Source organism: Perca flavescens, chromosome 12 (genome assembly GCF_004354835.1).
Source record: "Perca flavescens isolate YP-PL-M2 chromosome 12, PFLA_1.0, whole genome shotgun sequence".
NCBI lineage: Eukaryota > Metazoa > Chordata > Actinopteri > Perciformes > Percidae > Perca > Perca flavescens.
Genome location: NC_041342.1, coordinates 32,473,150 through 32,496,256, shown reverse-complemented (window position 1 = coordinate 32,496,256; position 23,107 = coordinate 32,473,150). Strand labels below are relative to the sequence as shown.

The window sequence follows — 23,107 nt, the reverse complement described above, 5'->3', positions numbered from 1 at the left end:
AAATATGAAACTATGGTCTGTCACAAGTGACAGAAATGCGACTTTGACAGTGCAGGCTCAAATGACATGAAATACATAGAAGAACATGAAAGATACATATATTAGCATACACAGTGTAAACACATTGAAGGTAGCCTACAAACATGCAAAAAACTGTGTAGTCACAGACCCAAACATTTGTGTGTTGTCGTCCTGTCGACCGTGCAACTTTACACTTTTCTCGACGTTTTTGTCTATTTTTTTCCCAATGTTTTTGTCACTTTTTAAAATGTTTTTGTCAATTTTTTTATCAAGTTTTTTTGTCGCTTTTTCCAATGTGTTTTTTTTTTTGTCACTTTTTTCAGTGTTTTAAAGAAAAAAAAAGAAAAAAAGTTTACAGTTTTTTGTAAAATGGGTCAAATTTGACCCGAGGTCAACAGGAGCAGCAACTACCTTTTGATTTTGATTTTCATAGTGGATTAATGTGTGGGTTATTTTCTGGATGAATGGATGAATTGTCTGGTCTCTAAAATGTCAGAAAATTGTGAAAAATGTGGGTCAGTGTTTCCCAAAAAGTCCAAGATGACTTCCTCAAATGTCTCGTTATGTCCACGACTCAAAGATAATTCAGTTTCCTGCCCCAGAGGAGAGAAGACACTAGAACAATATTCATATTTAACAAGCTGACATCAGACAAGTTAGACTTATTACATCAAAAAATGAATCGAATCGATTATCAAAATAGTTGGCGATTAAACATTAATCTCTGCAGCTTTATAGTGTTTTTATATGTTGCAGGCCTTGGTGCCACGCAGCAGGCGCGTACACGTGTGCATGACTGTGCATAATGAAGTTGTCGTGGGCGCGTCTGCCTCCATCTGTCTGTTTCCATGCCTGTTCTCCTCCCGTTTACGTTCAGGTGTACGGGATCTGGGGGCGCGGGCACGTGGCGTCCGCGTTGCTGCTCATGCAAGCCTGATTCTCTCTCTCTCTCTCTCTCTCTCTCTCTCTCTCTCTCTCTCTCTCTGTCTAACTCAAATGCTTTATAAGCATGCATGTAAGGAAAAAATATCGCCAAAACGTCAAGAATAATAAATAACGACAATTCAATAATTACAAGATGATACAAAATGCAATACAATGAAAAGAATACTACAAAAAGATTATCTTTCTCTCTCTCTCTCTCCCTCTCTCTCTCTCTCCCTCTCTTTTCAATTTAAAGAGCTTTATTAGCATGACAAGACATTGGTTATATTGCCAAAAATATCTCTCTTTCTCTCTCTGTCGCTCTCTTTCTCTCTCCCTCTCTCTCTCTCTCTCTCTCTCTCTCTCTGTCGGTTTGTCTCTCTGTCTCTCTCTCTGTATGTCTCTCTATCTCTGCCTCTCTTTCCCTCCCTCGCTCTCTCTCGCTCTCTTCTCTCTCCCCTTCTCTCTCTCCCCCTCTCTCTCTTTCTTCTCTCTCCCCTTCTCTCTCTCTCTCTTTCTCTGCTTCTCCTCCTCTGTTTCAGTTTCAGTATCGACCTCCTTCACGCAGCATCTCTGCTCTCCATCCTCCGTCTCCACCCTCCTCCTCCTCCTCCTCTTCCTCCCTATATCCTCCTCCGCCTCTGAGCCGAGCCCAGCGCCGCTTCCCGTGCAGGTGGATGGTGGATGGAGGCTGGAAGCCCCGGAGACACGCGCCATGCCCGGGACCAGCTGCTGGTAGGGCTCGGTGCGCCTGCCTGGTCTTCAGCGGCGTTTCCCTCCACACATCTCGGCTAGGTGTCTCTGTTAGTCTGCGGCGTGTTGGTGTGAGGGGATGCAGCGTGATGCCAGCTCTTTGTCTAGTGTGTGTGTGTGTGTGTGTATGTGTGTGTGTAAATAGGTGTTTGGTAATTGGGTAATTGTCGCTTGATGCTCCTTTTTTGGATTCTGATAATTGACCGGATTCAACATGGATTCAGGCGTTTTACGCGTCTAATTTCTCCAATATTCCGATAAAACAGGTGCTCTGTAGTGAGTTTATCCGAGTTTGTGGTGTGATCACTGTGATGTTCCTGTCGGGTTGGAGTGTTTTTGTAACAAGGGCGTGTGTGTGTGTATATGTGTGTGTGTGTGTGTGTGTGTGTGGGGGGCTTTCTTTGCGATATTCTTCATGTTGTCGGATTTCTGCTCTGTGCAGCCAAACACGTTGGCTACCAGATGCCGATGGTTTCCCAAAATAAAGAATGTAACAATCTCTCTCTCTCTCTCTCTCTCTCTCTCTCTCTCTCTCTCTCTCATCTCTCCATCTCTCCATCCCTCTCTCTCCATCCCTTATTTCTTTCTCTCCCTCTCTGTTTTCCAGTCAGACTGCTGAGCGCCTCCATCCTTTAAATCCTTAAATGACCCGCGGCTGAGGGAAAAACAAAGTGTGTGTGCTGGGGGGTGTCTCCGGATCCAGCGCCCGGATCATGGCATGCTGCCCACCCCGGGCATCCAGCACTGACCATGGGGCTCCGGTCCAGGACCGTCGCTAGCGGCTCGGAGGAGCAGAAGAAGGGCTCCGGCGGCGGCGGCGGGGGGGAATTGTTGGACCAAGGCGCCCCCGCGGACAGGGATGGCGCGCTGCTGCTGGCCACGGCGGCGGCGTCCGGCCGGGACGGCTTCAAGCGCGGCTCCCAGGGCATCGGCATTGGACTGCTGGCCAAGACCCCCTTGAACTACAGCCGGCCGGCCAAGAGGAATAACATCCGCCGGAGGAGGATCCAGAACCTGCTGTACGACGCGCTGGAGAGGCCGAGAGGATGGGCGCTGCTCTACCACGCGTTCGTGTGAGTAAAACATGACTCAGCGGGTTTTTATTCCATTTGTTTTTCTTACAATTTGTGCGCGCTGATTGATGATGGCTCGTTCATGTGAAAGGAGCAGCTGGGTGTTTTAAGGGTGGACGTACTTTGCGTCAGAGGTTTTCTGTTTATAGATTGTAACCTAGGCTACGGGAGAGGATTAGGACCACGTGATGGGGGGTGTAGGCCTACAAACTGTTCTGTGTAGATTGAGATAATTGAGATGTAATGTTTGTATGAAAGGTTAGAGACAGGGAATCTCAAATCTGAATCCATTCTGTCCGATTCAAAGTCTTAAAATCTGAACTCATTCTCGGATAAAAGTCTCAAAATCTCTCATTTAAATCTCACAATCTCCGATTGGAATTATTGAAATCTGAACTCATTCTCCGATATAAGATTAGTCTCAGATTAAAGTAAGAATTCTGCAGTTTCAGCCCTAACCCTCTCCCGTAGTAGCCTGATGTTTTCTGTGAGGAGTGAAGGGTTTCCTCCTGTCTGTCACCATATAGCTCCTTCTTGGTTTTGCACAATGGCTCGGTCAGGATCTGCAGCTCCTGAGCCGTTTCCTGTGTTTTTCTTCATCCATATGTAACACAACTCAAGGCATTTAAAATCCTTAAAGTCTGGGATGTACGTGCATTGTATTTGCACTAAACCCAGCAGGTATAGCCTACTGCAGTTCAAACGTGCGGTTCCTGTTTCTCCTTCATTTCATTCCATTTGATATACTGGGAAAGGATTAAAATCAACATTGAGTTACAGTTTAAAACGGGCCTGACTCAGTTTAAAAACTGGTTTCCAGCAGGTTCCTGTTCTGCAGAAACATAGAACATAGGACACAGGTACGGCAACATGAGGACAGAGACATGTCTAGGACATTATGGTGCGTTCTTTTTGTCCACCGAAGTCGATTTACGAGTTGTTTTCCGGAGTTACGAACCAGAAGTTGCAAAAAGAACGCCCCTGAGGTCGTATATATACGACTCGTCAAGTCGTCTGAACTCAGAGGACCCCGAGTTCACTTTCAAAGATGGCTACGTCGTGCATCACACGTAGTAAACATTGGGGTTTTCTACAATTTTAAGCCCTTTTGTCTTTGTTGTAACCAAATGAAGAAGTGATATACACAGCACTGTATACTGCTACCTATAGACATGTCTCTACAGTCTTATTAGGAGTTAAACATAGTGCTGTATACTACTACCTATAGACATGTCTCTACAGTCTTATTAGGATTTAAACATAGTGCTGTATACTGCTACCTATAGACATGTCTCTACAGTCTTATTAGGAGTTAAACATAGTGCTGTATACTGCTACCTATAGACATGTCTCTACAGTCTTATTAGGAGTTAAACATAGTGCTGTATACTGCTACCTATAGACATGTCTCTACAGTCTTATTAAGAGTTAAATACCGCCTGATTAGTTATTTTGTAGCTTGTGCAACTGAAATTGGCTAGAGACCCTCGGTTGCTATATGACAACAATGGCTTTAAGCCGAGCCTTGAGCAGAAAGCAGAGCAGTAGCCTAACGTTAACGTTAATCAAAACGTAATTTTCATGTATCAAACTGTGAAATATATGTGTGTAATATGTCAATAACTGGGTGAATAGAATCCTAAATGTTACTAAAAATGTTACAAAAATGCATCTTTTCTCCGACTCGTAGTATCGTGTGACAAAAAGAACGCAACAACCCCGCGGTTACTCGTTTTCCGACATGGATGTGACGTCACACTCGAGCTACTAGTCGCGATTACAAGACAAAAAGAACGCACCATTAGCGTGGGCTAGAGACATACAGACAACTAAAGACAACAATACAACATACTAACCCAGTGCAAACAAGACTTGGACACTACATGAACAATCAATGTGTGCAAGTGTTACTGTTGAGAAGGAACAGTCTGTGTGCCTTTTTATAATATGTGATGGATGGTAGTGTTCTGGTGTGATGGGGAATGTCATTCCAGATTTTGGTGCATGTATGAAAAAAAGATTTCTGACCATAGTTGTTTTAGTTTGGGGGGGGGGACTGGAATGAATGCCTGTGAGACTGACCTAGTGAGGCGTACCGGTCTCATATTGTGTCGGGAGAAGTGCAGCAAGCGTCGGTGACGTGCTATTTAGAATCTGAAAATAAAATGTGTCAGCGTGGCTGTTGAAAGTAGTTCTGGTAAGTCGGAGCCTTTTGAGCGTGTGAGTGCAATGCAACGGTGAGACCGCTTAGGTCACCAAACACATACGTTGAGCACTTTTCAGTGAAGTCAAGAGGCTGAGAATGAGGCAAATTAAGTTTGCAATATGCAACTCCTGCAAGGAGACAGTAGGGCGTGGAGGGACCACACCAAAAACCAGAATCACATTTTTTACTGTGATATTGGATGTGAAAAGAAGGAAATGGTTCTAACATTGCTCTTTAGATGTGTGTGAGTTTTCCACACCAGGATACATTTAAATAGTTCTATTTTATAGTGATCCATTATCTGTTCAAATCATGTTCTGTGCAAAATGTTCTATTAAAGGCGCTCTAAGTGATGCAACGTGTTTTTTAGGCTACATTTTTCGTCACATACAGCAAACATCTCCTCACTATCCGCTAGCTGCCTGTCCCCTGAACACACTGTAAAAAACATCTCCTCACTATCTGCTAGCTGCCTGTCCCCTGAACACACTGTAAAAAATAGGGCTGCTCCCTCTTAGTCGATTAGTTGACTAATCGGTGGTTTTGGTCTTAGTCAACTTAGATTTCTTTAGTCCATTAGTCATGTTTGATGCTTTTTTCATGCTGAATGACTTATTTCCAAGAAACGTACGAGCACATCTCTGGTAAACACAATAATTAAAGTGGTGCTTTTAGCACGACTCTTTGTGGAGAAACTCAGATTTACAGATCTGTCGATGAAATCAACTAATCGATTAGTCGGTACAGTTGAATGAGTGTTAGTCGACTAAGAATTTCTTTAATCGAGCACTAGTAAAAAAAACGCGGTCTCTGTAGACAGCTTAGGGTCCCCAAACGCCAACAAAAACAAAGTGGTCCAACCTGGACTATGCAAACATAACAGACAGTGTTCCAGCGTTCAGCTGATAGAAAATAAATATTTGCTTGAGCTGTAAAGTGGTTAGAAAAAATGAAATTGGAATTGGCTAAAATCGGTATCGGCTGGCCTAACTCAATGAATATCGGAAATTGGAATCGGCCTAGAAAGTTGTAATGGGTGCATCTCTACTACCAAAGCCTAAGCTCAGAGGAGAAGTCGGCTCTGGATTCTGTCCCAGCGTTGCTGTTTTAAAACATCTGGCTTCAAAGCAGCTTTTATTGGACTTGTGCTTCATCTAGCTGGGATTGACATGAACATACTCAGCTGGTGTCTGACATCCATATGATCCATATATATCCTTGATTTATTAATTTGTAGGGCTGCAACTAACTGCAGCTTTAACTTGTCAATTAATCTGCCAATTATTTTCTCTATTGATCTGTTAATTGTTTGCTCTATAAAATAATGAAAGTTGTTGATCCCAGTCTCTTAAAGTCCAAGGTGATGTCTTTAACGGTCCTGTTTTATCAGTCCAAAACCCTGAAATATTCAGTTTAATATGATGTAAAAACAGAAGTGCACAAAATCTCCATATTTGAGAGGCTGAAAACAGCCATTTGTGTTATTTATTTGCGTGAAAAATGACTTTACTGATTAAAGGAATAGCTAAATAGTTGCCGATGATTGTTCTGTTGATGGATTAATCAGTGCAGCTCTAATAATGGTCTATAAAACATCCCAAAAATATATATTTCTCAGAGCCCAAAGTGTTGTATTTAACTGTCAATTGACTAACCAACACGTTCTCACTCCCATTGCGTTAAAAAAGTGGTGCATGGTCAGGTGCCTTTGGCATTTTGTGGTTATTGACGCAAAAGGTCTCCTTTTAGCGCCATATTTAGACGTGCTTGGTCGGGACTCTTGGCGGGACAAGAACGTGTTCATGGCGCCAGTTAATATTGCGATGACGAGGATAATAAAACTATATATGGTGCAGCACTAGTGAACTGATCCTTTTGAAGTGCTAATAATTAGCATTATTCATGCAGGAAAGGTCAAATGACGTCAGGACGGAGACAATATATTTGTTCCAGATGTTCTTCTTGATCTTTTGAGGCGGCATGGAGCTTCCCCCGGAGCTCTGTGGCTGATGAGCGTCTTCCTCGAGGCACTTGAGTGCGGAAGGCATTGTTGCTCACGCTCCTACCCCACGGATGATGATGCAAAGGCAGCACTTTGACGTGACCCACTCCTGTATAGGAAGGGGAGTCAAGTGGGAAACGGGGATAAAGGGCCGAAAACAGATGGGTGGAGCGAGATAAAGAATAACAAGACAACCTAGACGTGTGAAGAGGCGGATGAGAGAGAGAGGTGTCGTTGTGTTGTCAGAACAGCAGAAAACCTCTGGAACAGACTCAGAAATGCTTTATTTGGACCAAAAACAACATGAAGAGTTAGACAAACTGACAGATTGTCTTAAAGTGCTCATATTATGTTAATTTTCAGGTTCATAATTGTATTTAGAGGTTATATCAGAACAGGTTTACATGGTTTAATTTTCAAAAAACACCATATTTTTGTTGTACTGCACATTGCTGCAGGTCCTCTTTTCACCCTGTGTGTTGAGCTATTATTTTATTTTAATTTTTTATCAGCGGCGCGTGACAAAGAGGAAACAGGAAGCATTGAGGAGTTCGAGGGCAGCGTGATGCCAGGACTCTCAGAGTGACTGCAAGTCTCTTTTTGTAAACTTACCGGGTTAAGATGGGCTCTTTTATGATGAATGAAAGACTCGATCCGACGAAGTAGGTCATCCAATCGCTGGGCAGACATTGACGTCAACGCTGCTGCTGCCAGTGCTGCCGTTGTTTACCTTTTTCTTCTTCTTCTAGTCCGTAGAAATAGCAGCGTCGGTAGCCTTTCCTCAGTTGTGAACAGAGGGTTCAGGAGAAGACTGCAGCTAGTGTCGCAGGTAGAAACAGTAAGGCCGCTTACACACTGGAAGCGTCGCGCGAGCGTGTCAGCCGCGTTGCGTGTCCCTTTTATATTTCGGCTCCCATGTTAACAGGTTAGAGCTCACACACTGCCGGCGTATTTCTATTTACATTGTAGATTCTCACTGAAGGCATCAAAACTATGAATGAACACATATGGAATTATGTACTTAACAAAAAAGTGTGAAATAACTGAAAACATGTCTTATATTTTAGATTCTTCAAAGTAGCCACCCTTTGCTTTTTTATTAATAAGGGAAATAATTCCACTAATTAACCCTGACAAAGCACACCTGTGAAGGTAAAACCATTTCAGGTGACTACCTCATGAAGCTCATTGAGAGAACACCAAGGGTTTGCAGAGATATCAAAAAAAGCAAAGGGTGGCTACTTTGAGGAATCTAAAATATAAGACATGTTTTCAGTTATTTCACACTTTTTTTGTTAAGTACATAATTCCATATGTGTTCATTCATAGTTTTGATGCCTTCAGTGAGAATCTACAATGTAAATAGTCATGAAAATAAAAAGAAAACGCATTGAATGAGAAAGTGTGCCCAAACTTTTGGCCTGTACTGTGTGTGTGTGTGTGTGTGTGTGTGTGTGTGTGTGTGTGTATATATATATATATATATATATATATATATATATATATATATATATATATATATATGCATGCTGTTAGGTGCACATATTTTGGGAAAGAAGTTTAAGGGTCCTTCCTCATGGAAACTGTAACGTTTCTGTGTTTACGCCCACAGGAGGCCACACTGTGAGGGAATTAGATGCTACACACACATCAAATCTGAACAGCTCCCGTTCCAGGACCTGAAGTACTGTGGTACCAAAAATGTGGTTACCATAACAACACTGTGGAGTGAGTGAAATGAGATCTGCAGTGGAGGCTGAGAGGCAGGTGAAGCGAGCATGTGTGAGAGCAGAGAGAGAGAGACGGAGAGACAGATAAGAGGTGAAACACGAGATGTTAGACATCAGCAGTTTTTGGGGGCAGATCATCGGTGAACCTTGGCCTCGTCCTTGGCATCCACGCCAGCCTGACAGGCAGCGCTGCAATGTAACTAAGTACTTTTACTCCAGTACTGTACTTAAGTACCAAATGTTGAGGTACTTGTACTTTACATGAGTCTTTTTTTTTTCATGCCACTTTCTACTTCTACTCCGCTACATTTCAGAGAGAAATATTGGACTTTTTACTCCGCTATAATTTCATCTGTTACAGCTTTAGTTACTAGTTACTTTATACAGCTTTAGTTACTAGTTACTTTAGTTACTCCGCTACATTCATCTGTTCCAGCTTTAGTTACTAGTTACTTTAGTTACTCCGCTACATTCATCTGTTCCAGCTTTAGTTACTAGTTACTTTAGTTACTCCGCTACATTCATCTGTTCCAGCTTTAGTTACTAGTTACTTTAGTTAATCCGCTACATTCATCTGTTCCAGCTTTAGTTACTAGTTACTTTAGTGACTCCGCTACATTCATCTGTTCCGGCTTTAGTTACTAGTTACTTTAGTTACTCCGCTACATTCATCTGTTACAGCTTTAGTTACTCGCTACATTCATCTGTTCCAGCTTTAGTTACTAGTTACTTTAGTTACTCCGCTACATTCATCTGTTCCAGCTTTAGTTACTAGTTACTTTAGTTACTCCGCTACATTCATCTGTTCCAGCTTTAGTTACTAGTTACTTTAGTTACTCCGCTACATTCATCTGTTCCAGCTTTAGTTACTAGTTACTTTAGTTACTCCACTACATTCATCTGTTCCAGCTTTAGTTACTAGTTACTTTAGTTACTAGTTACTTTACACATTCAGATTTCTGCACACAGAACCGATGTAGTTTATAAAATCTGATGTTTGATTTTAAAGTAAACTAGCCTACAAGTCACGCTGAGATGATGAGACCATTAAACACGTGTGTGTGTGTGTGTGTGTGTGTGTGTGTGTGTGTGTGTGTGTGTGTGTATGTGTGTAGACCATTAAACATAGAACTGGTTGGATCCTTTACTTTTTCTACAATGGGAGGAGAGTTCTTTACAAAACCAAAGAAATGAAACAATCTGCAACATAGCTGCAACGATTGTTATGAAAACGGTAAACATTCATCAGACAATCTGGGAACTTTGACTCGTTTTCCTAAACAATGACTCAGCGACTTTCAAAATAGTTGCTGATACATGTAATAGTTGGCAACTAATCGTTTAATCTTTGCAGCTCCAGAAACCTGTTATTGCAATTACTAGCTTTTATATCTATCTATAAATTACAGGAATGTCTGTGTGTGTGTGTGTGTGTGTGTGTGTGTGTGTGTGTGTGTGTGTGTGTGTGTGTGTGTGTGTGTGTGTGTGTTATTCGCTACATGATTGCTGGATATACCAAACTTACTTTTCTTCACTTTCCTGGAGCACGAGCGGATTGCTGAAAGGAAATAAAGCCACTGTTGTGTTGAATAACACCGAAACTGAGTTTGGATCGGTTGCGTAACGGCTGCTGCCATGACTGACAGCTGTAGTCACGAGGACCCAACGAGATCTTGTGAATTCACGTAGAATTGAACCACAAAACCACCACCAGTTAGTTTCCATCCAAAGGAGTAGAGTGGAAACAGCTCTTGCCGTGTTTTTATTTTGAAAATTAACTGGATGTTTTATTTTGTTTCTGTGCTCGACTTCCTGTCCCGCACTATCTGCCGTGTGCTGTTAACCCTCAAGCCACTAAACCTGTATGGAAATGAACACCTCTGCTGAAATGTTAAATTCGTTAACAACACCGTCTCTCTCTCTCTCTCTCTCTCTCTCACTCTCGCTCTCTCTACATGTGCTGATTAGCTCTCATAATGGGCCGGATGGGTAGCGCACTGCCATGAGTCCATGATGTCTGTCTCTAACCCTATTACTCCATATTTTCATTGTGATATTTTGTGATTACATTCTGATTCTGCAACGTTCTCTGTCAGGTAAATCAGTAAGTCAGTAGTGGACTATACAGGGGAGGTGCATATGACAGTCCCTCCAGAAAAACGTGATTATGCGATCGCATAATTCAACGCATAATCAGCCAAAGTCCGCATATTTATGCGGGGGGATGGGTGCATTTTTTCAAATATGCCGCACTTTCACCGCATAAATTGTCGATTTCCGCGCAAAATATGCGGGGCTTGCATGATTTCATAATCCCCGTATTTTCGTTGCAAAAAAGTCCCATAATATATCTTAGCAAAAAAGTTGAAAAATGTTGCGTTTACTTCACATAAGAGCAGCCATTTCCCCTTGTTGCCATGGGAACGTTATGCAGTGACGTAATTACGCGGAATCACTTTTTTTTCCTCTTTTTCATCAAACCGCAATTTTTGCAAGTTCCCGCAATTTCATCGCATAAAATTGCATAAATATCCCGCATATTCCATCGCATTTTTTAAGAAAACGTGCTGCATAATCAGGGATTTTTGCCCCGCAACAATCACAAAAAAAAACTCTGTCCCTCTGTTAGTAATTTTGGGTTACGATTTGGTTTTGATGAAATCTTCAAGCAGCAATACCACAGACCAAGCAATTGCCCATTCTAAACAGGCACATTTTCAACGGGCTCTGCACTAGTATTAGTAATGATGAAGATGATAATATCCTCCCGGCTATGCTGCACGCCGGCGTGCCGGCTCAGCTCGGTTTCCTTATCTCTCCGACTCGTGTCAAACTGAAACAAAGGAAAGCCGACGGTGAGGTTCCAGCTCGCTCTCAACCTGCTCTGCTTTGTGCTGAGAAGCTATTTTTGCCTCCTTAGGAAACCGCTGTGCACATAATTACCTCAAACCTCAGCAAATTACTGTTTGAATCCAGGCCGAACGCCATTAACATCGCACTTCAGCGTCACATCTGCTGCAGCCTTCCTGCCTCTGTCGGAGCATTCAGCAGATATCCAGCGTGCTCGTGTTGTTCCCTTCCTGTCACGCTGCGGCTTCAGGCTGAAGAATGGGTTTCCCCCCCGCTGACGTGTCCTTGTTTTGTCCCTTTTGTTTTAATTGTTTTGTTCCTGCGTGAGGAAATTGGGTGATAATGCACTTTATAAATCACAGAGGTGTGACGAGATCTCGTCCCTGTGGGATTAAAGGTCCCATCACATGGTGCTCTTTGGATGCTTTTATGCAGGCCTTAGTGGTCCCCTAATACTGTATCTGAAGTCTCTTTTATATAGACCTTAGTGGTCCCCTAATACTGTATCTGAAGTCTCTTTTATATAGACCTTAGTGGTCCCCTAATACTGTATCTGAAGTCTCTTTTATATAGACCTTAGTGGTCCCCTAATACTGTATCTGAAGTCTCTTTTATATAGACCTTAGTGGTCCCCTAATACTGTATCTGAAGTCTCTTTTATATAGACCTTAGTGGTCCACTGATACTGTATCTGAAGTCTCTTTTATATAGACCTTAGTGGTCCCCTAATACTGTATCTGAAGTCTCTTTTATATAGACCTTAGTGGTCCCCTAATACTGTATCTGAAGTCTCTTTTATATAGGCCTTAGTGGTCCCCTAATACTGTATCTGAAGTCTCTTTTATATAGACCTTAGTGGTCCCCTAATACTGTATCTGAAGTCTCTTTTATATAGGCCTTAGTGGTCCCCTAATACTGTATCTGAAGTCTCTTTTATATAGGCCTTAGTGGTCCCCTAATACTGTATCTGAAGTCTCTTTTATATAGACCTTAGTGGTCCCCTAATACTGTATCTGAAGTCTCTTTTATATAGACCTTAGTGGTCCCCTAATACTGTATCTGAAGTCTCTTTTATATAGACCTTAGTGGTCCCCTAATACTGTATCTGAAGTCTCTTTTATATAGACCTTAGTGGTCCCCTAATACTGTATCTGAAGTCTCTTTTATATAGGCCTTAGTGGTCCCCTAATACTGTATCTGAAGTCTCTTTTATATAGACCTTAGTGGTCCCCTAATACTGTATCTGAAGTCTCTTTTATATAGGCCTTAGTGGTCCCCTAATACTGTATCTGAAGTCTCTTTTATATAGACCTTAGTGGTCCCCTAATACTGTATCTGAAGTCTCTTTTATATAGACCTTAGTGGTCCCCTAATACTGTATCTGAAGTATTTATGTATTTATGTATATATGTGTATCGATTTTTTTCTTACACCCCTATATGGTATCGTTGTCTAAAAGAATCAATAAAATATCGTGCTGACACTTCATTTACACCTCATTTTTGGTTTGCAAATGTGTACTCACTATAGAACTAAATCTAAACTAGAACTGCAAGCAGTTATGACGGGGCCCAAGCCCAAGTTGGATCCAGGGAACAAGTGGATGTATGGTTTTTGAATGTCGGGTGTACGGTGTGGGAGTTATAGGGCCAAACGCGTTTTTGTCTGCTATAGCGCCACCTAGTGGTGGAAATGGGTCAATTTTTGCGCCTGAGGTCCTCGCGGGGTTTTTGACCAGTCCTGAAAATTGCAACCCCCCACCATGTACGGTTTAGGCTGCAGTCTGAGTTTTAGGCGGAGAAGAACAAGAAGAAGAAGAAGAAGAAGAAGAAGAAGCGGAATAATAATAATCAGTAGAAAAACAATAGGGTTCCACGCTCCATTGGAGCTGTGAACCGCGATGCCTTGCATTATGCGGTTCCCATGCCCCCTCGGGCTTGGACCCCTAATGAGGACTTGAGACGTCCCGGAGATGAACTTTTTGGATGAAGTTCTGTTCGGATGGAGTCGACGCTCGTGGGTTAAACGGAGCCGATCCGACAGACTCAGTGGAGTTGGGAGACCGGAGGCGCTGGGTGCAGCTCATTAGAGGCGGCGAGCGCTCGTTAGCAATTAGTCCCTCTAAATAGCACTCGGCAGCAGATTCCTCAGAGCGACAGCGGCGAAAACAGCAGCCGAGTGCGAGGAGTCAAGAGCTCCGATGACTCAGATGTTTTTAAAGCTCGTATCTCTTCTGCTCTGGCAGAAAAAAAAACAACAAGATTGCAGTTTCGGTGACTATCTTTAATGGTCGAATTGAAAGATTAGATGGTGATGGGGAGCGAGCGCTGTGATCTTTTGAGCCGTGACGTATTTGTCTGTGAAGCTCTTTCACGCCTCGGCTCGCTGTTGAGACGCTGGCAGTTTCATCTTTGTTACCAAACGCTGCAGGAAAAATGCTGCGATCGTTCTTCTCTTCTTCCTGAAACACACATTTTTTTGTAGACTCGCCATTTTTTGCCTCCCAGCAGCAGCAGCAGTAGTAGAGCAGTGCTCTCCTTTGCTGTGTAAAAGACTTAGGTGTGCGTATTTGGCGGGGGATTTAGGAGTCCTTCTTCTAGAAAATTTGACATTTTTCAATAAAAAAAAAAAGCAATTCCCCCCCCTATACAGTTTATGTCTCTCTGTTGGTTTTTGCCTCCCACTGTTGTCAGTTTGTGTCTCCTTTTTGTTCATTTGTGTTTCCTTTGGGGTTGTTTTGCATCTCTTGTTATTTGGCGTCTCTTTGTAGTCGCTTTGTGTCCCTTTAAGGTAGTTTTGCATCTTTTTTCATATCATTTTGGATCGTTAATATCACCAAACAGTGGCACTCATAAGCTCATAAACCCATGCTAAAGTTGAATAAAAAGAGGAATAAAAAAAGAAAATCATCTTTGGGAAATTTATCTTAATGCCTTAATTAAAAGAAATTAAGAAAAATCCAACCTTTAAGGACACCAATTTTCTTTGTGAATGAATAATGTATCGTAAATAAATAAATGTTCTTCCTTATAATACAGGGGGCATAAGTCAGTCCACCCCTATGTTAAATTCCCATAGAGGCACATTATTATTTTTAAAGGCCAGTTATTTCATGGATCCAGGATACTATGCATCCTGATAAAGTTCCCTTGGCCTTTGGAATTAAAATAGCCCCCCACATCATCACATACCCCCCCCACATCATCACATACCCTTCACCATACCCCCACATCATCACATACCCTTCACCATACCCCCACATCATCACATACCCTTCACCATACCCCCACATCATCACATACCCTTCACCATACCCCCCCACATCATCACATACCCTTCACCATACCCCCCACATCATCACATACCCTTCACCATACCTAGAGATTGGCATGGTTTTATTTCAGTAACATTAATTTGGCTTAGGGGCTGCCCCAAAATAGCCAGGGCTGCACCTTAACCCTATAATGGCAGGAAAACCCTGGTAGAGTAAGATTTGGTTAAAGTGTTAATATTATGCTCATTTTCAGGTTTATGATTGTATTTAGAGGTTATATCAGAATAGGTTTACGTGGTTTAATTTTCAATAAACACCATATTTTTGTTGTACTGCAGCTCCTCTTTTCACCCTGTGTGTTGAGCTCTGTGTTTTAGCTACAGAGTGAGACATCTCAACTTCTGTAACATCTTTGTTGGCGGTAGCTAGGTAAGGACTACTAGCCAGTCAGAAGCAGAATATGAGGGCGTGTCCTGACAGTACCTAGGTAAGGACTACTAGCCAGTCAGAAGCAGAATATGAGGGTATGAGTATTACATTATTATTATTATTATTATTATTACATGTCATTTAGCTGACGCTTTTATCCAAAGCAACTTACAATTGCTATGTATCAGAGGTTGCACGCCTCTGGAGCAACTAGGGGTTAAGTGTCTTGCTCAGGGACACATTGGTTAATGTACCGCAGTGGGAATTGAACCCAGGTCTCCCACACCAAGGACACGTGTGACATCCACTGCGCCATCACCACCCGATGAGTATGAGGGCGTGCCCTGACAGTAGCTAGGTAAGGACTACTAGCCAGTCAGAAGCAGAGTATGAGGGCGTGTCCTGACAGTACCTAGGTAAGGACTACTAGCCAGTCAGAAGCCGAGTATGAGGGCGTGCCCTGACAGTACCTAGGTAAGGACTACTAGCCAGTCAGAAGCAGAGTATGAGGGCGTGTCCTGACAGTACCTAGGTAAGGACTACTAGCCAGTCAGAAGCCGAGTATGAGGGCGTGCCACACTAGCAGCTAGGCGAGCATTATAACGTGTGTTACAATAACACAATAAAGGAAATGGAAAAAAGCCAAAAAGCATAATATGTGCACTTTAAACAATCTCTCTCCTGTCAGATCTTGGTGGCTCTGGTTTCCGGCATGGGCGACGGCTCGCAGTGAATTAAATGTAATCTCAGGTAACCATGAGTCCTACTTTCAGTCAGTCACAGGTGCAAAGACATGCAATGACTCTTCACATATAAACACAATAAAGACATTCTGTTCTCTTAAACGGTTAATCACTTATCCAATTAGTTGGCGATTATTTATCGACTAATTGTTGCAGATCTAACATGTATCAATACAACTGTGGCAAAGCCTCTGTGATATGTTCTCTTCAGGCAGGCTTGTGCAGAATACTGCAGAAGCTAAAAAAACCGACCGGGCTCGATACCTGGCGATCGGCAGGACCGTTGGGATTTAAAATGAGCGAGTGCGACAATGTTAAAAAGCAAATGTGTTTGTGTTTGCTGCGAACTGAGGCGGACAAACACGAAGGAAGCTCCCGTGAGAACAGACCTCGTTACCATACTGCTGCGGTGTCGATATTAGACACTGATCATCAGGACAGGACGCCACGGACCAGCTGGCTCCGTTTGTCGTTTCACTGCAGCAGGAAGAGCGATCAGCTGTGTGTGTTTACGAGTGTTTCCATTTAACAGCAAATGGGAAAGCTGTCCTGGACATTAACGGGCTCGGATCGCAAATCCGGAACCTCTTTACAATTGATGCCACAGACTTGGACAGAACTCAAAAAGGATTGATGTTGGACAGTCAGGTCTAGACATGGGTTAACAACCATTGTGTTGTCTTCCCGTCAAAACATGCATTTGTTGTCCAACAAAATAAACGCTAACTAACCATTTTGCCTTTTTATAAAGCATAAAGTGTAGTATCACCCAATTCTAGTGTGCACCTTCTAGCTAACTTCATTCCAATATTGTGACACTTACTTTTTTGAAATGTATGCTCAATAAACCACATTTACTGTACATGAAATTATACCTTATTTCAGAGTAAAATCAGCAGAAATTATTTTTTACTATAGTTAAGATCAGATGAATATATGTTGATGAATTATCCCCATAGAAATAAAATGGATAGAAAGGCCATTTCCATTCAAATCAACGTAGCAGAATATCTGTTGTTATATGTTGAGACCCCAGGAGATCTCAAGGGGTTTATCCTTATACATTTGAATATTAAGGTCAACCCCACTGGTATTAAGAAGATAAAGTGGTGCAAAACCGACTATTTTTGTTAAAATGTTCTGGATTATCACTTAACTTGTTACGATTGAGTGGCAACAGGAAACTCAGAGTGTGCGTTTTATAGCTCTCGGTGCAGAAATGTTTCCAGTGACTGCATCTTTATTCTAGATAAACTGGTCATATTCCGTTTTATAAATATCCCAACAAAGGATGTCTCATTTACGAGGTTCCCTCTGTGGCGGAGCTTCACCACAACAGTCTGTTTGCATTAACCAGTCGTGGACTCAGTTCCTAATGGACTCTCTGCGGTTGTGGTCATTTAGCGTAATGACCTTTATCTTCTACAAATGATGCTCCAGTGGGAGAGTCATTCAGTGCTGCCGCATGGAGACATGAAATGCAACATTGCAGATGAATTGCTGGCTGGTAGCTGGAGACGTGCCAGGTCACTTCCTGTATTTGGGGTGTAACAACAACAACAACAGAGTCAAAATTTGATTTCCCCCAAAGAGGGGAGGCCGCATGTCTTGGAGACGTTCAAGACGCAGGGAGGTGGCAGTAGCTCAGTCAGTGTTGGGGTTGGAAACCGGAAGGTCGCCAGTTCAAGTCCCCGTAGATCTTTGTTGTCATTGTTTTCAATAACGAAACACAGTTTAGCAGCTCTCAATATGACGGTTAAATCAGAGACAGACCAAAATATATAAAATGTAAATAGTCAAAAAAATTGGTGGGGCACAATTTCAAAAGATGGGCTACATACCAGTAAAACTAGAACACTCTCTATCTCACTCTGTTAACATGTCAACAAACCGCATGGCTCCACAAAACAGACAGGTAACATGAACACGCTACCAGCGGAACCAAACAGCCAATCATATCTGAGATATGAAATGACGCTGTCGTGGGGCTACGGGCCGTCAGCCCCACTGGCCATCAAATTCGTGTGATCTACATTAAACACGCCAGCACTCCGAGCATGCGTATTAATAATTTCCCACGAACAACAATGCACGTTGCATTGTGTGGGAGGGGCTAGCAAATTATATGCAATTTAGGAAGATGTTCTATTCGTAGAAGACAATTAATTATAGATAATTATCTTGAATTAATTATAACATAACATAACATTTATTATCCTTTCTTTCTGTTGACAAGAGAGGAAGCTGTGTCCCAGCTGCCCCTAATGACCAGCTGCCACTGGGTGGCGCTATGTATACATAATGTTATTAACACAAACAGGACGTCGACCGTGCAGTTTTTAGTTTTTCTGGGTTTTGGTCATCTTTTCGACACTTTTATCACTATACCTGACGATTTTGAAGATTTTCCAGATATTTTTGTCCCTTTTTTTGACATTTTTGAAGCTCTTTTCAACATTATTTCATCAATTATTTTCTTTAAATGCTGTATAATTGAATAAACCTCATATATTCAATGAAAGTTGCGAACTGATCATTTATTTGACTTGTGAGGAGCGTTGTAGGGAACCATCCACGTTATTTCTTTTTGACAATTTGAAAGAAAACCCAAATATCTGATATAGAAATTTTTTGAAAATGGGTCAAATTTGACCCCGAGGACACCAGGAGGGCTAAGTGACTCGCCGGATCGCTTTTTCTAGTCTGAATGGGTCTCTTGTCCTGCAGGTGTCCACAATCAGCTCCTTTGTCTTTTTACTGTTCAGCCAATGTTAAAAATAAATGTATTAGAAGTCAGGTTTTTTCCTACTGCAGCAGAGTGAGTTTGGCTGTTGGAGAGCAGAGCCTGCAGTCGCTCCGACAGTCTGAAGTAACATGTTCATTTCGGAGACACTCCCATAAGCTGGCTGGCTCCGAGCCCAGCTGCTGCCGCTGCTGCCAGATCCTGCATGAGACGGTTTCAAACTCCACTTCAGACACCAGTTCCATGTAAATCTGTAGCTGGTTATCTGCCTGACTTTACAAACCTAAAACCGAATGAACGTCTGTCAATGACAAGCACTTCCTTCTTCCTATTGCCTACGTTTAGGGCTGCAAGTAATGAAATTTTATTATTAATCTGCTCAATGGTGTTTTTAGCCCCCAGTGTCGCTGGGAACGTTGACTTCAAGGCACCTAACCCTAACCATTGCCTAATCCTAGTGCCTTCCCGGCAGCGCTGCCTGGAAGACAACGTTGGGGGCTTAAAACACCAAACGCCGATTAATCTGTGGATTGTTTGCTCGATTAATGGATTAGTCTGGTCTCTAAAATATCAGAAAATAGTGAGAAACGTGGATCGGTGTTTCCCAAAGCCCAAGATGATGTCCTCAAATGTCTTGTTTTGTCCACAACTCAAAAGATATTCAGTTTCCTGTCCCAGAGCAGAGAAGAAACTAGAACACATATTCACATTTAACAAGCTGACATCACAGAAGTTATAGACCTTTTTTTTTTATATAAAAAATGACTCAAACCGATTTGTCGTTTATCAAAGTAGTTGTTGATTTAATTTAATAGTTGACCACTAATCGATTCGTCTTTGAAGTTCTAGTGTGGCCTACGTTTATCTAATGAGAAATCGAATATGACTTAGCATGTTTTATTGCTGAATCAATGAAGGTGGTGAGCGTGGTTGGGTCTCTGCTGGGACTGATGAGGGAACAGGAGTCAACCAGTTGTCAAAAAACACTTATCTGTGCAGAAAAAAATGAATGCCTTTCATGATGGGCGATCAGGAGTGGTGCCTGCAGGGTGTTAACACAGCAGCAAGACTCTGGAGAGGGTTGACACCCAACCCTACACACACTGGCTTCTCCTTTCTGTTGCTACCGCTTTCAGGCTTGCGGTGTGTCTCTGCAGGAATACACCTTTGTTGCTTAATGATGTAACAGGAGGGGCTGTGTTTTTAAGTACACTGAACACTTTTGTTGTTGCCTCCATTTTTCATGAGCTGAACTCAAAGATCTAAGACTTTTTCTATTTTTTTATTTCTGTCAAATATTGTTCACAAATCTGTCTAAATCTGGGTTAGTGAGCACTTCTCCTTTGCCGAGATAATCCATCCACCTCACAGGTGTGGAATATCAAGATGCTGATTAGACAGCAGAATGCCGGTGGTGATGGCACAGTGGATATGACCCATGCCTTTGGTGTGGGAGACCTGGGTTTGATTCCCACTGCGATACATCAACCAATGTGCCCCTGAGCAAGACACTTAACCCCCGAATCTCTCCAGAGGTGTGTGACCTCTGACAGATAGAGCAATTGTAAGTTGCTTTGGATAAATGCTTTGGATAAATGACATGTAATGATTATTGCACAGGTGTCCCTTAGGCTGGACAAAATAAAAAGCCACTCGAAAATGTAAAGTTTACTGTATTGGGGAGGTCCGAAAACAGTCAGTATCTGGTGTTAGGGTTTGTCTCTCTCTCTCTCTCTCTCTCTCGACCTGACTGTAACTGACTTGAGTGGGCAAATGCTCACATTTGATGGCGTCTGGCACTGTGAGAGAGAGGTGTTCTCTTCACGTATTAACCCTAACTAGATTTGTGAACAATATTTGAGAGATATTTAAGAATATTTAAGCCTTTTGTAAAAAATAGAAAAAGTCTTAGATCTTTGAGTTCAGCTCATGAAAAATGGGGGCAAAAACAAATCATTTTGTCATCTTTCTTTTTCACCGCGCTGTGGAGGAAGGTCTGGCAATGCAAGACTACGCAGTTTGTGACAGTTTACGGCCTCTTGTCTGTTTAGGGCTTACGGTGCATCGCTGTGGTTGTTGGACACAAACCAACCGTGAACCAAGTAGGGCTGGGCAATATATCAATATATGAGGCTAGATATTGTCTTACGTTTCGGATATCGTGATATTGTGATATGACACACTGGTTTTAAAGGCTACAGGCTTACAGTGAAGTGATGTAATTCTCTGGACTTACAGGACTTACTTACAACAAATATTTGTGAAATCACCAATAGTCAACCCTTCAATATCGCCAATATCCACATCGATGTATTTGGTCAAAAATGATCGGGATGTTTGATTTTCTCCATATCGCCCAGCTCTAGATGAGACGTACAGGATGACCTAAATTGAGGACTCATTCATTGTCAAATCACACATTATATACAGTAAGTGCACAAACAACAATATCAATATCAAGCAACTTCATTACAATTCTGCTGTCACATATCACATATCACGATATCGCTATAATATCGATATATAGCCCAGCTCTACCAAGCATCAGAGCGAGGTGTGCGTGAGTGGACCGGAGGAAGGATCAGATTTCCGGCCGATACACGCTGAGTGTCTGAGGCCGTCTTGTCACTGACGATCTTGTGTTTCATGTTTGCGTCATGCTTCATAATCACTTAATGGCCCTTTCTGATCCACATTAGTCTGGGCTCCGTGACCATACCGCCGGGACGCGCTCTGTTGTCTTCCTCCCGAGCACAATCACCCCAAACACCAGATCAAATTCAATTTTCCTGCTCTTATCAGTATGCATGCTTTCCTCTCTCTCTGATGCTCCTCTGCTGCTCTCTCCATCCTCTCCTCCGTCCTATGCTTTATCTCTTCCCCCTCTCTTCCTTCCTCCCAGACCAGTGGTGTAGTCTAATGTATTGTAATGGGTATACTGTACTGTATATGTATACGCCTATATATATGGGCCAGAATGGGCCTTTTGGTGGGGGGTCTGTGTGTCTGTGTGTCCTCCCCCAGGGAAGTTATGAGCGTCAAAGACTTAATTTCCTGTATTCTGATACACTTTTAAACACCAATTTACGGTGGAAATCCCTTTATTTAGCCTACGCAAAGAAGAAAAACACAGATGTTAAAGCACCAATTGTCAACCCTAGAATAGCGCCGCAATATCGATATTGAGGTATTTGGTCAAGGATATCGTGATATCTGATTTTCTCCATATTGCCCAGCTGGCTAAACTTTTTAAAAATGGCGGATTTTTTTGGAGTATTGACTACTTTTCTTTGCTATTTTAGGTAAAAAATAGTCTTATAGCTGTAGATCTTTACCAGGTCTTAAAGTGTGCTCATGTTTTGTGAAATTTCAGGCTAGAGCTGGGCAATAAATCGATATCATATCGAAATCGTGATATCAGGCTAGATATCGTCTTAGATTTTGGATATCGTAATATGACATAAGTGTCTTTTCCTGGTTTTAAAGGCTGCATTACAGTAAAGGGATGTCATTTTCTGACCTTACCAGACTGTTGTAACTGTTCTATTATTTGCCTTTTACCCACTTAGTCATTATATCCACATTACTGATGATTATTTATCTAAAATCTCATTGTTTAAATATTTTGTGAAAGCACCAATAGTCAACACTACAACATCGTTGCGGTATCGATATCGAGGTATTTGGTCAAAAATATTGTGGTATTTGATTTTCTCCATATCGCTCCCAGCCCTACTTCAGGGCTAAAAATGTCTTAAACTAAATCAAACAAAAACTCAAATCTAACCCTATAACATATTTCCTGTTTCTAAGCTGCTGAAGTGTTTTTTTGGGGAGCAGCTGCAGTTTAGCAGGTGGCTAAGGAAGATTTCTCAGCTCGTTTATCTCGGAGGTAGATGAGTTTTACGGCTCCAACGATGGATGCTGGGAAACGGAGTAATAAGTGAGTCTCATCGGCGGTGAATCATTACTCATTAGTTTTATTGTTAGGATCTTCACTGGGTCTGACTTCACCGCGTTTGGTAATTAACACGGGACCGGGGGATGGATGATGTTCGATGTGGGCTCTGACCTGCCGCGCTGGCCTGATTCCAGAGCAAACACCCAGCTCCACAAATCATTTTAATGTCATCAGTGAGAGAAGAAATGATTGTGTTTAGGAACATGATGAGCTGAGCAGAGGGGGAGGAAACAGAAAGCAACAAACGGGTCAAATAAAGCAGTTTCTTTAGTATGATTCCAGTGTTTCTCCCACCAGGTTTAAGCCACTGGGAATTATTTTAATTTTAATTTTAAGACATTTTTAAACTAAAGTTAGAGTGGGGCGGCTCGGTTGACACCAGACCCTTCTCAGTTGTA

At 42.2% G+C, this 23,107-nt stretch overlaps 2 protein-coding genes across 2 annotated transcripts in view; both read left to right on the top strand.

Annotated features, from left to right (window-relative positions):
• Nucleotides 1-2,376, top strand: part of dnaaf11 (dynein axonemal assembly factor 11) — an 87,964-nt gene extending 85,588 nt beyond the window's left edge. Inside the window, exon 13 of the mRNA XM_028593317.1 lies at nt 2,306-2,376. The gene's annotated coding sequence lies outside the window, so the exon portion shown is untranslated. The remainder of the gene's footprint in view (nt 1-2,305) is intronic.
• A 71-nt stretch (nt 2,377-2,447) lies between these two features.
• The window catches only part of kcnq3 (potassium voltage-gated channel, KQT-like subfamily, member 3), a 139,064-nt gene continuing 118,404 nt past the window's right edge, over nt 2,448-23,107 (top strand). The window contains exon 1 of the mRNA XM_028593313.1: nt 2,448-2,771. Within this exon, the coding sequence (XP_028449114.1) occupies nt 2,449-2,771 (323 nt within the window). The 5' untranslated portion in view covers nt 2,448. The remainder of the gene's footprint in view (nt 2,772-23,107) is intronic.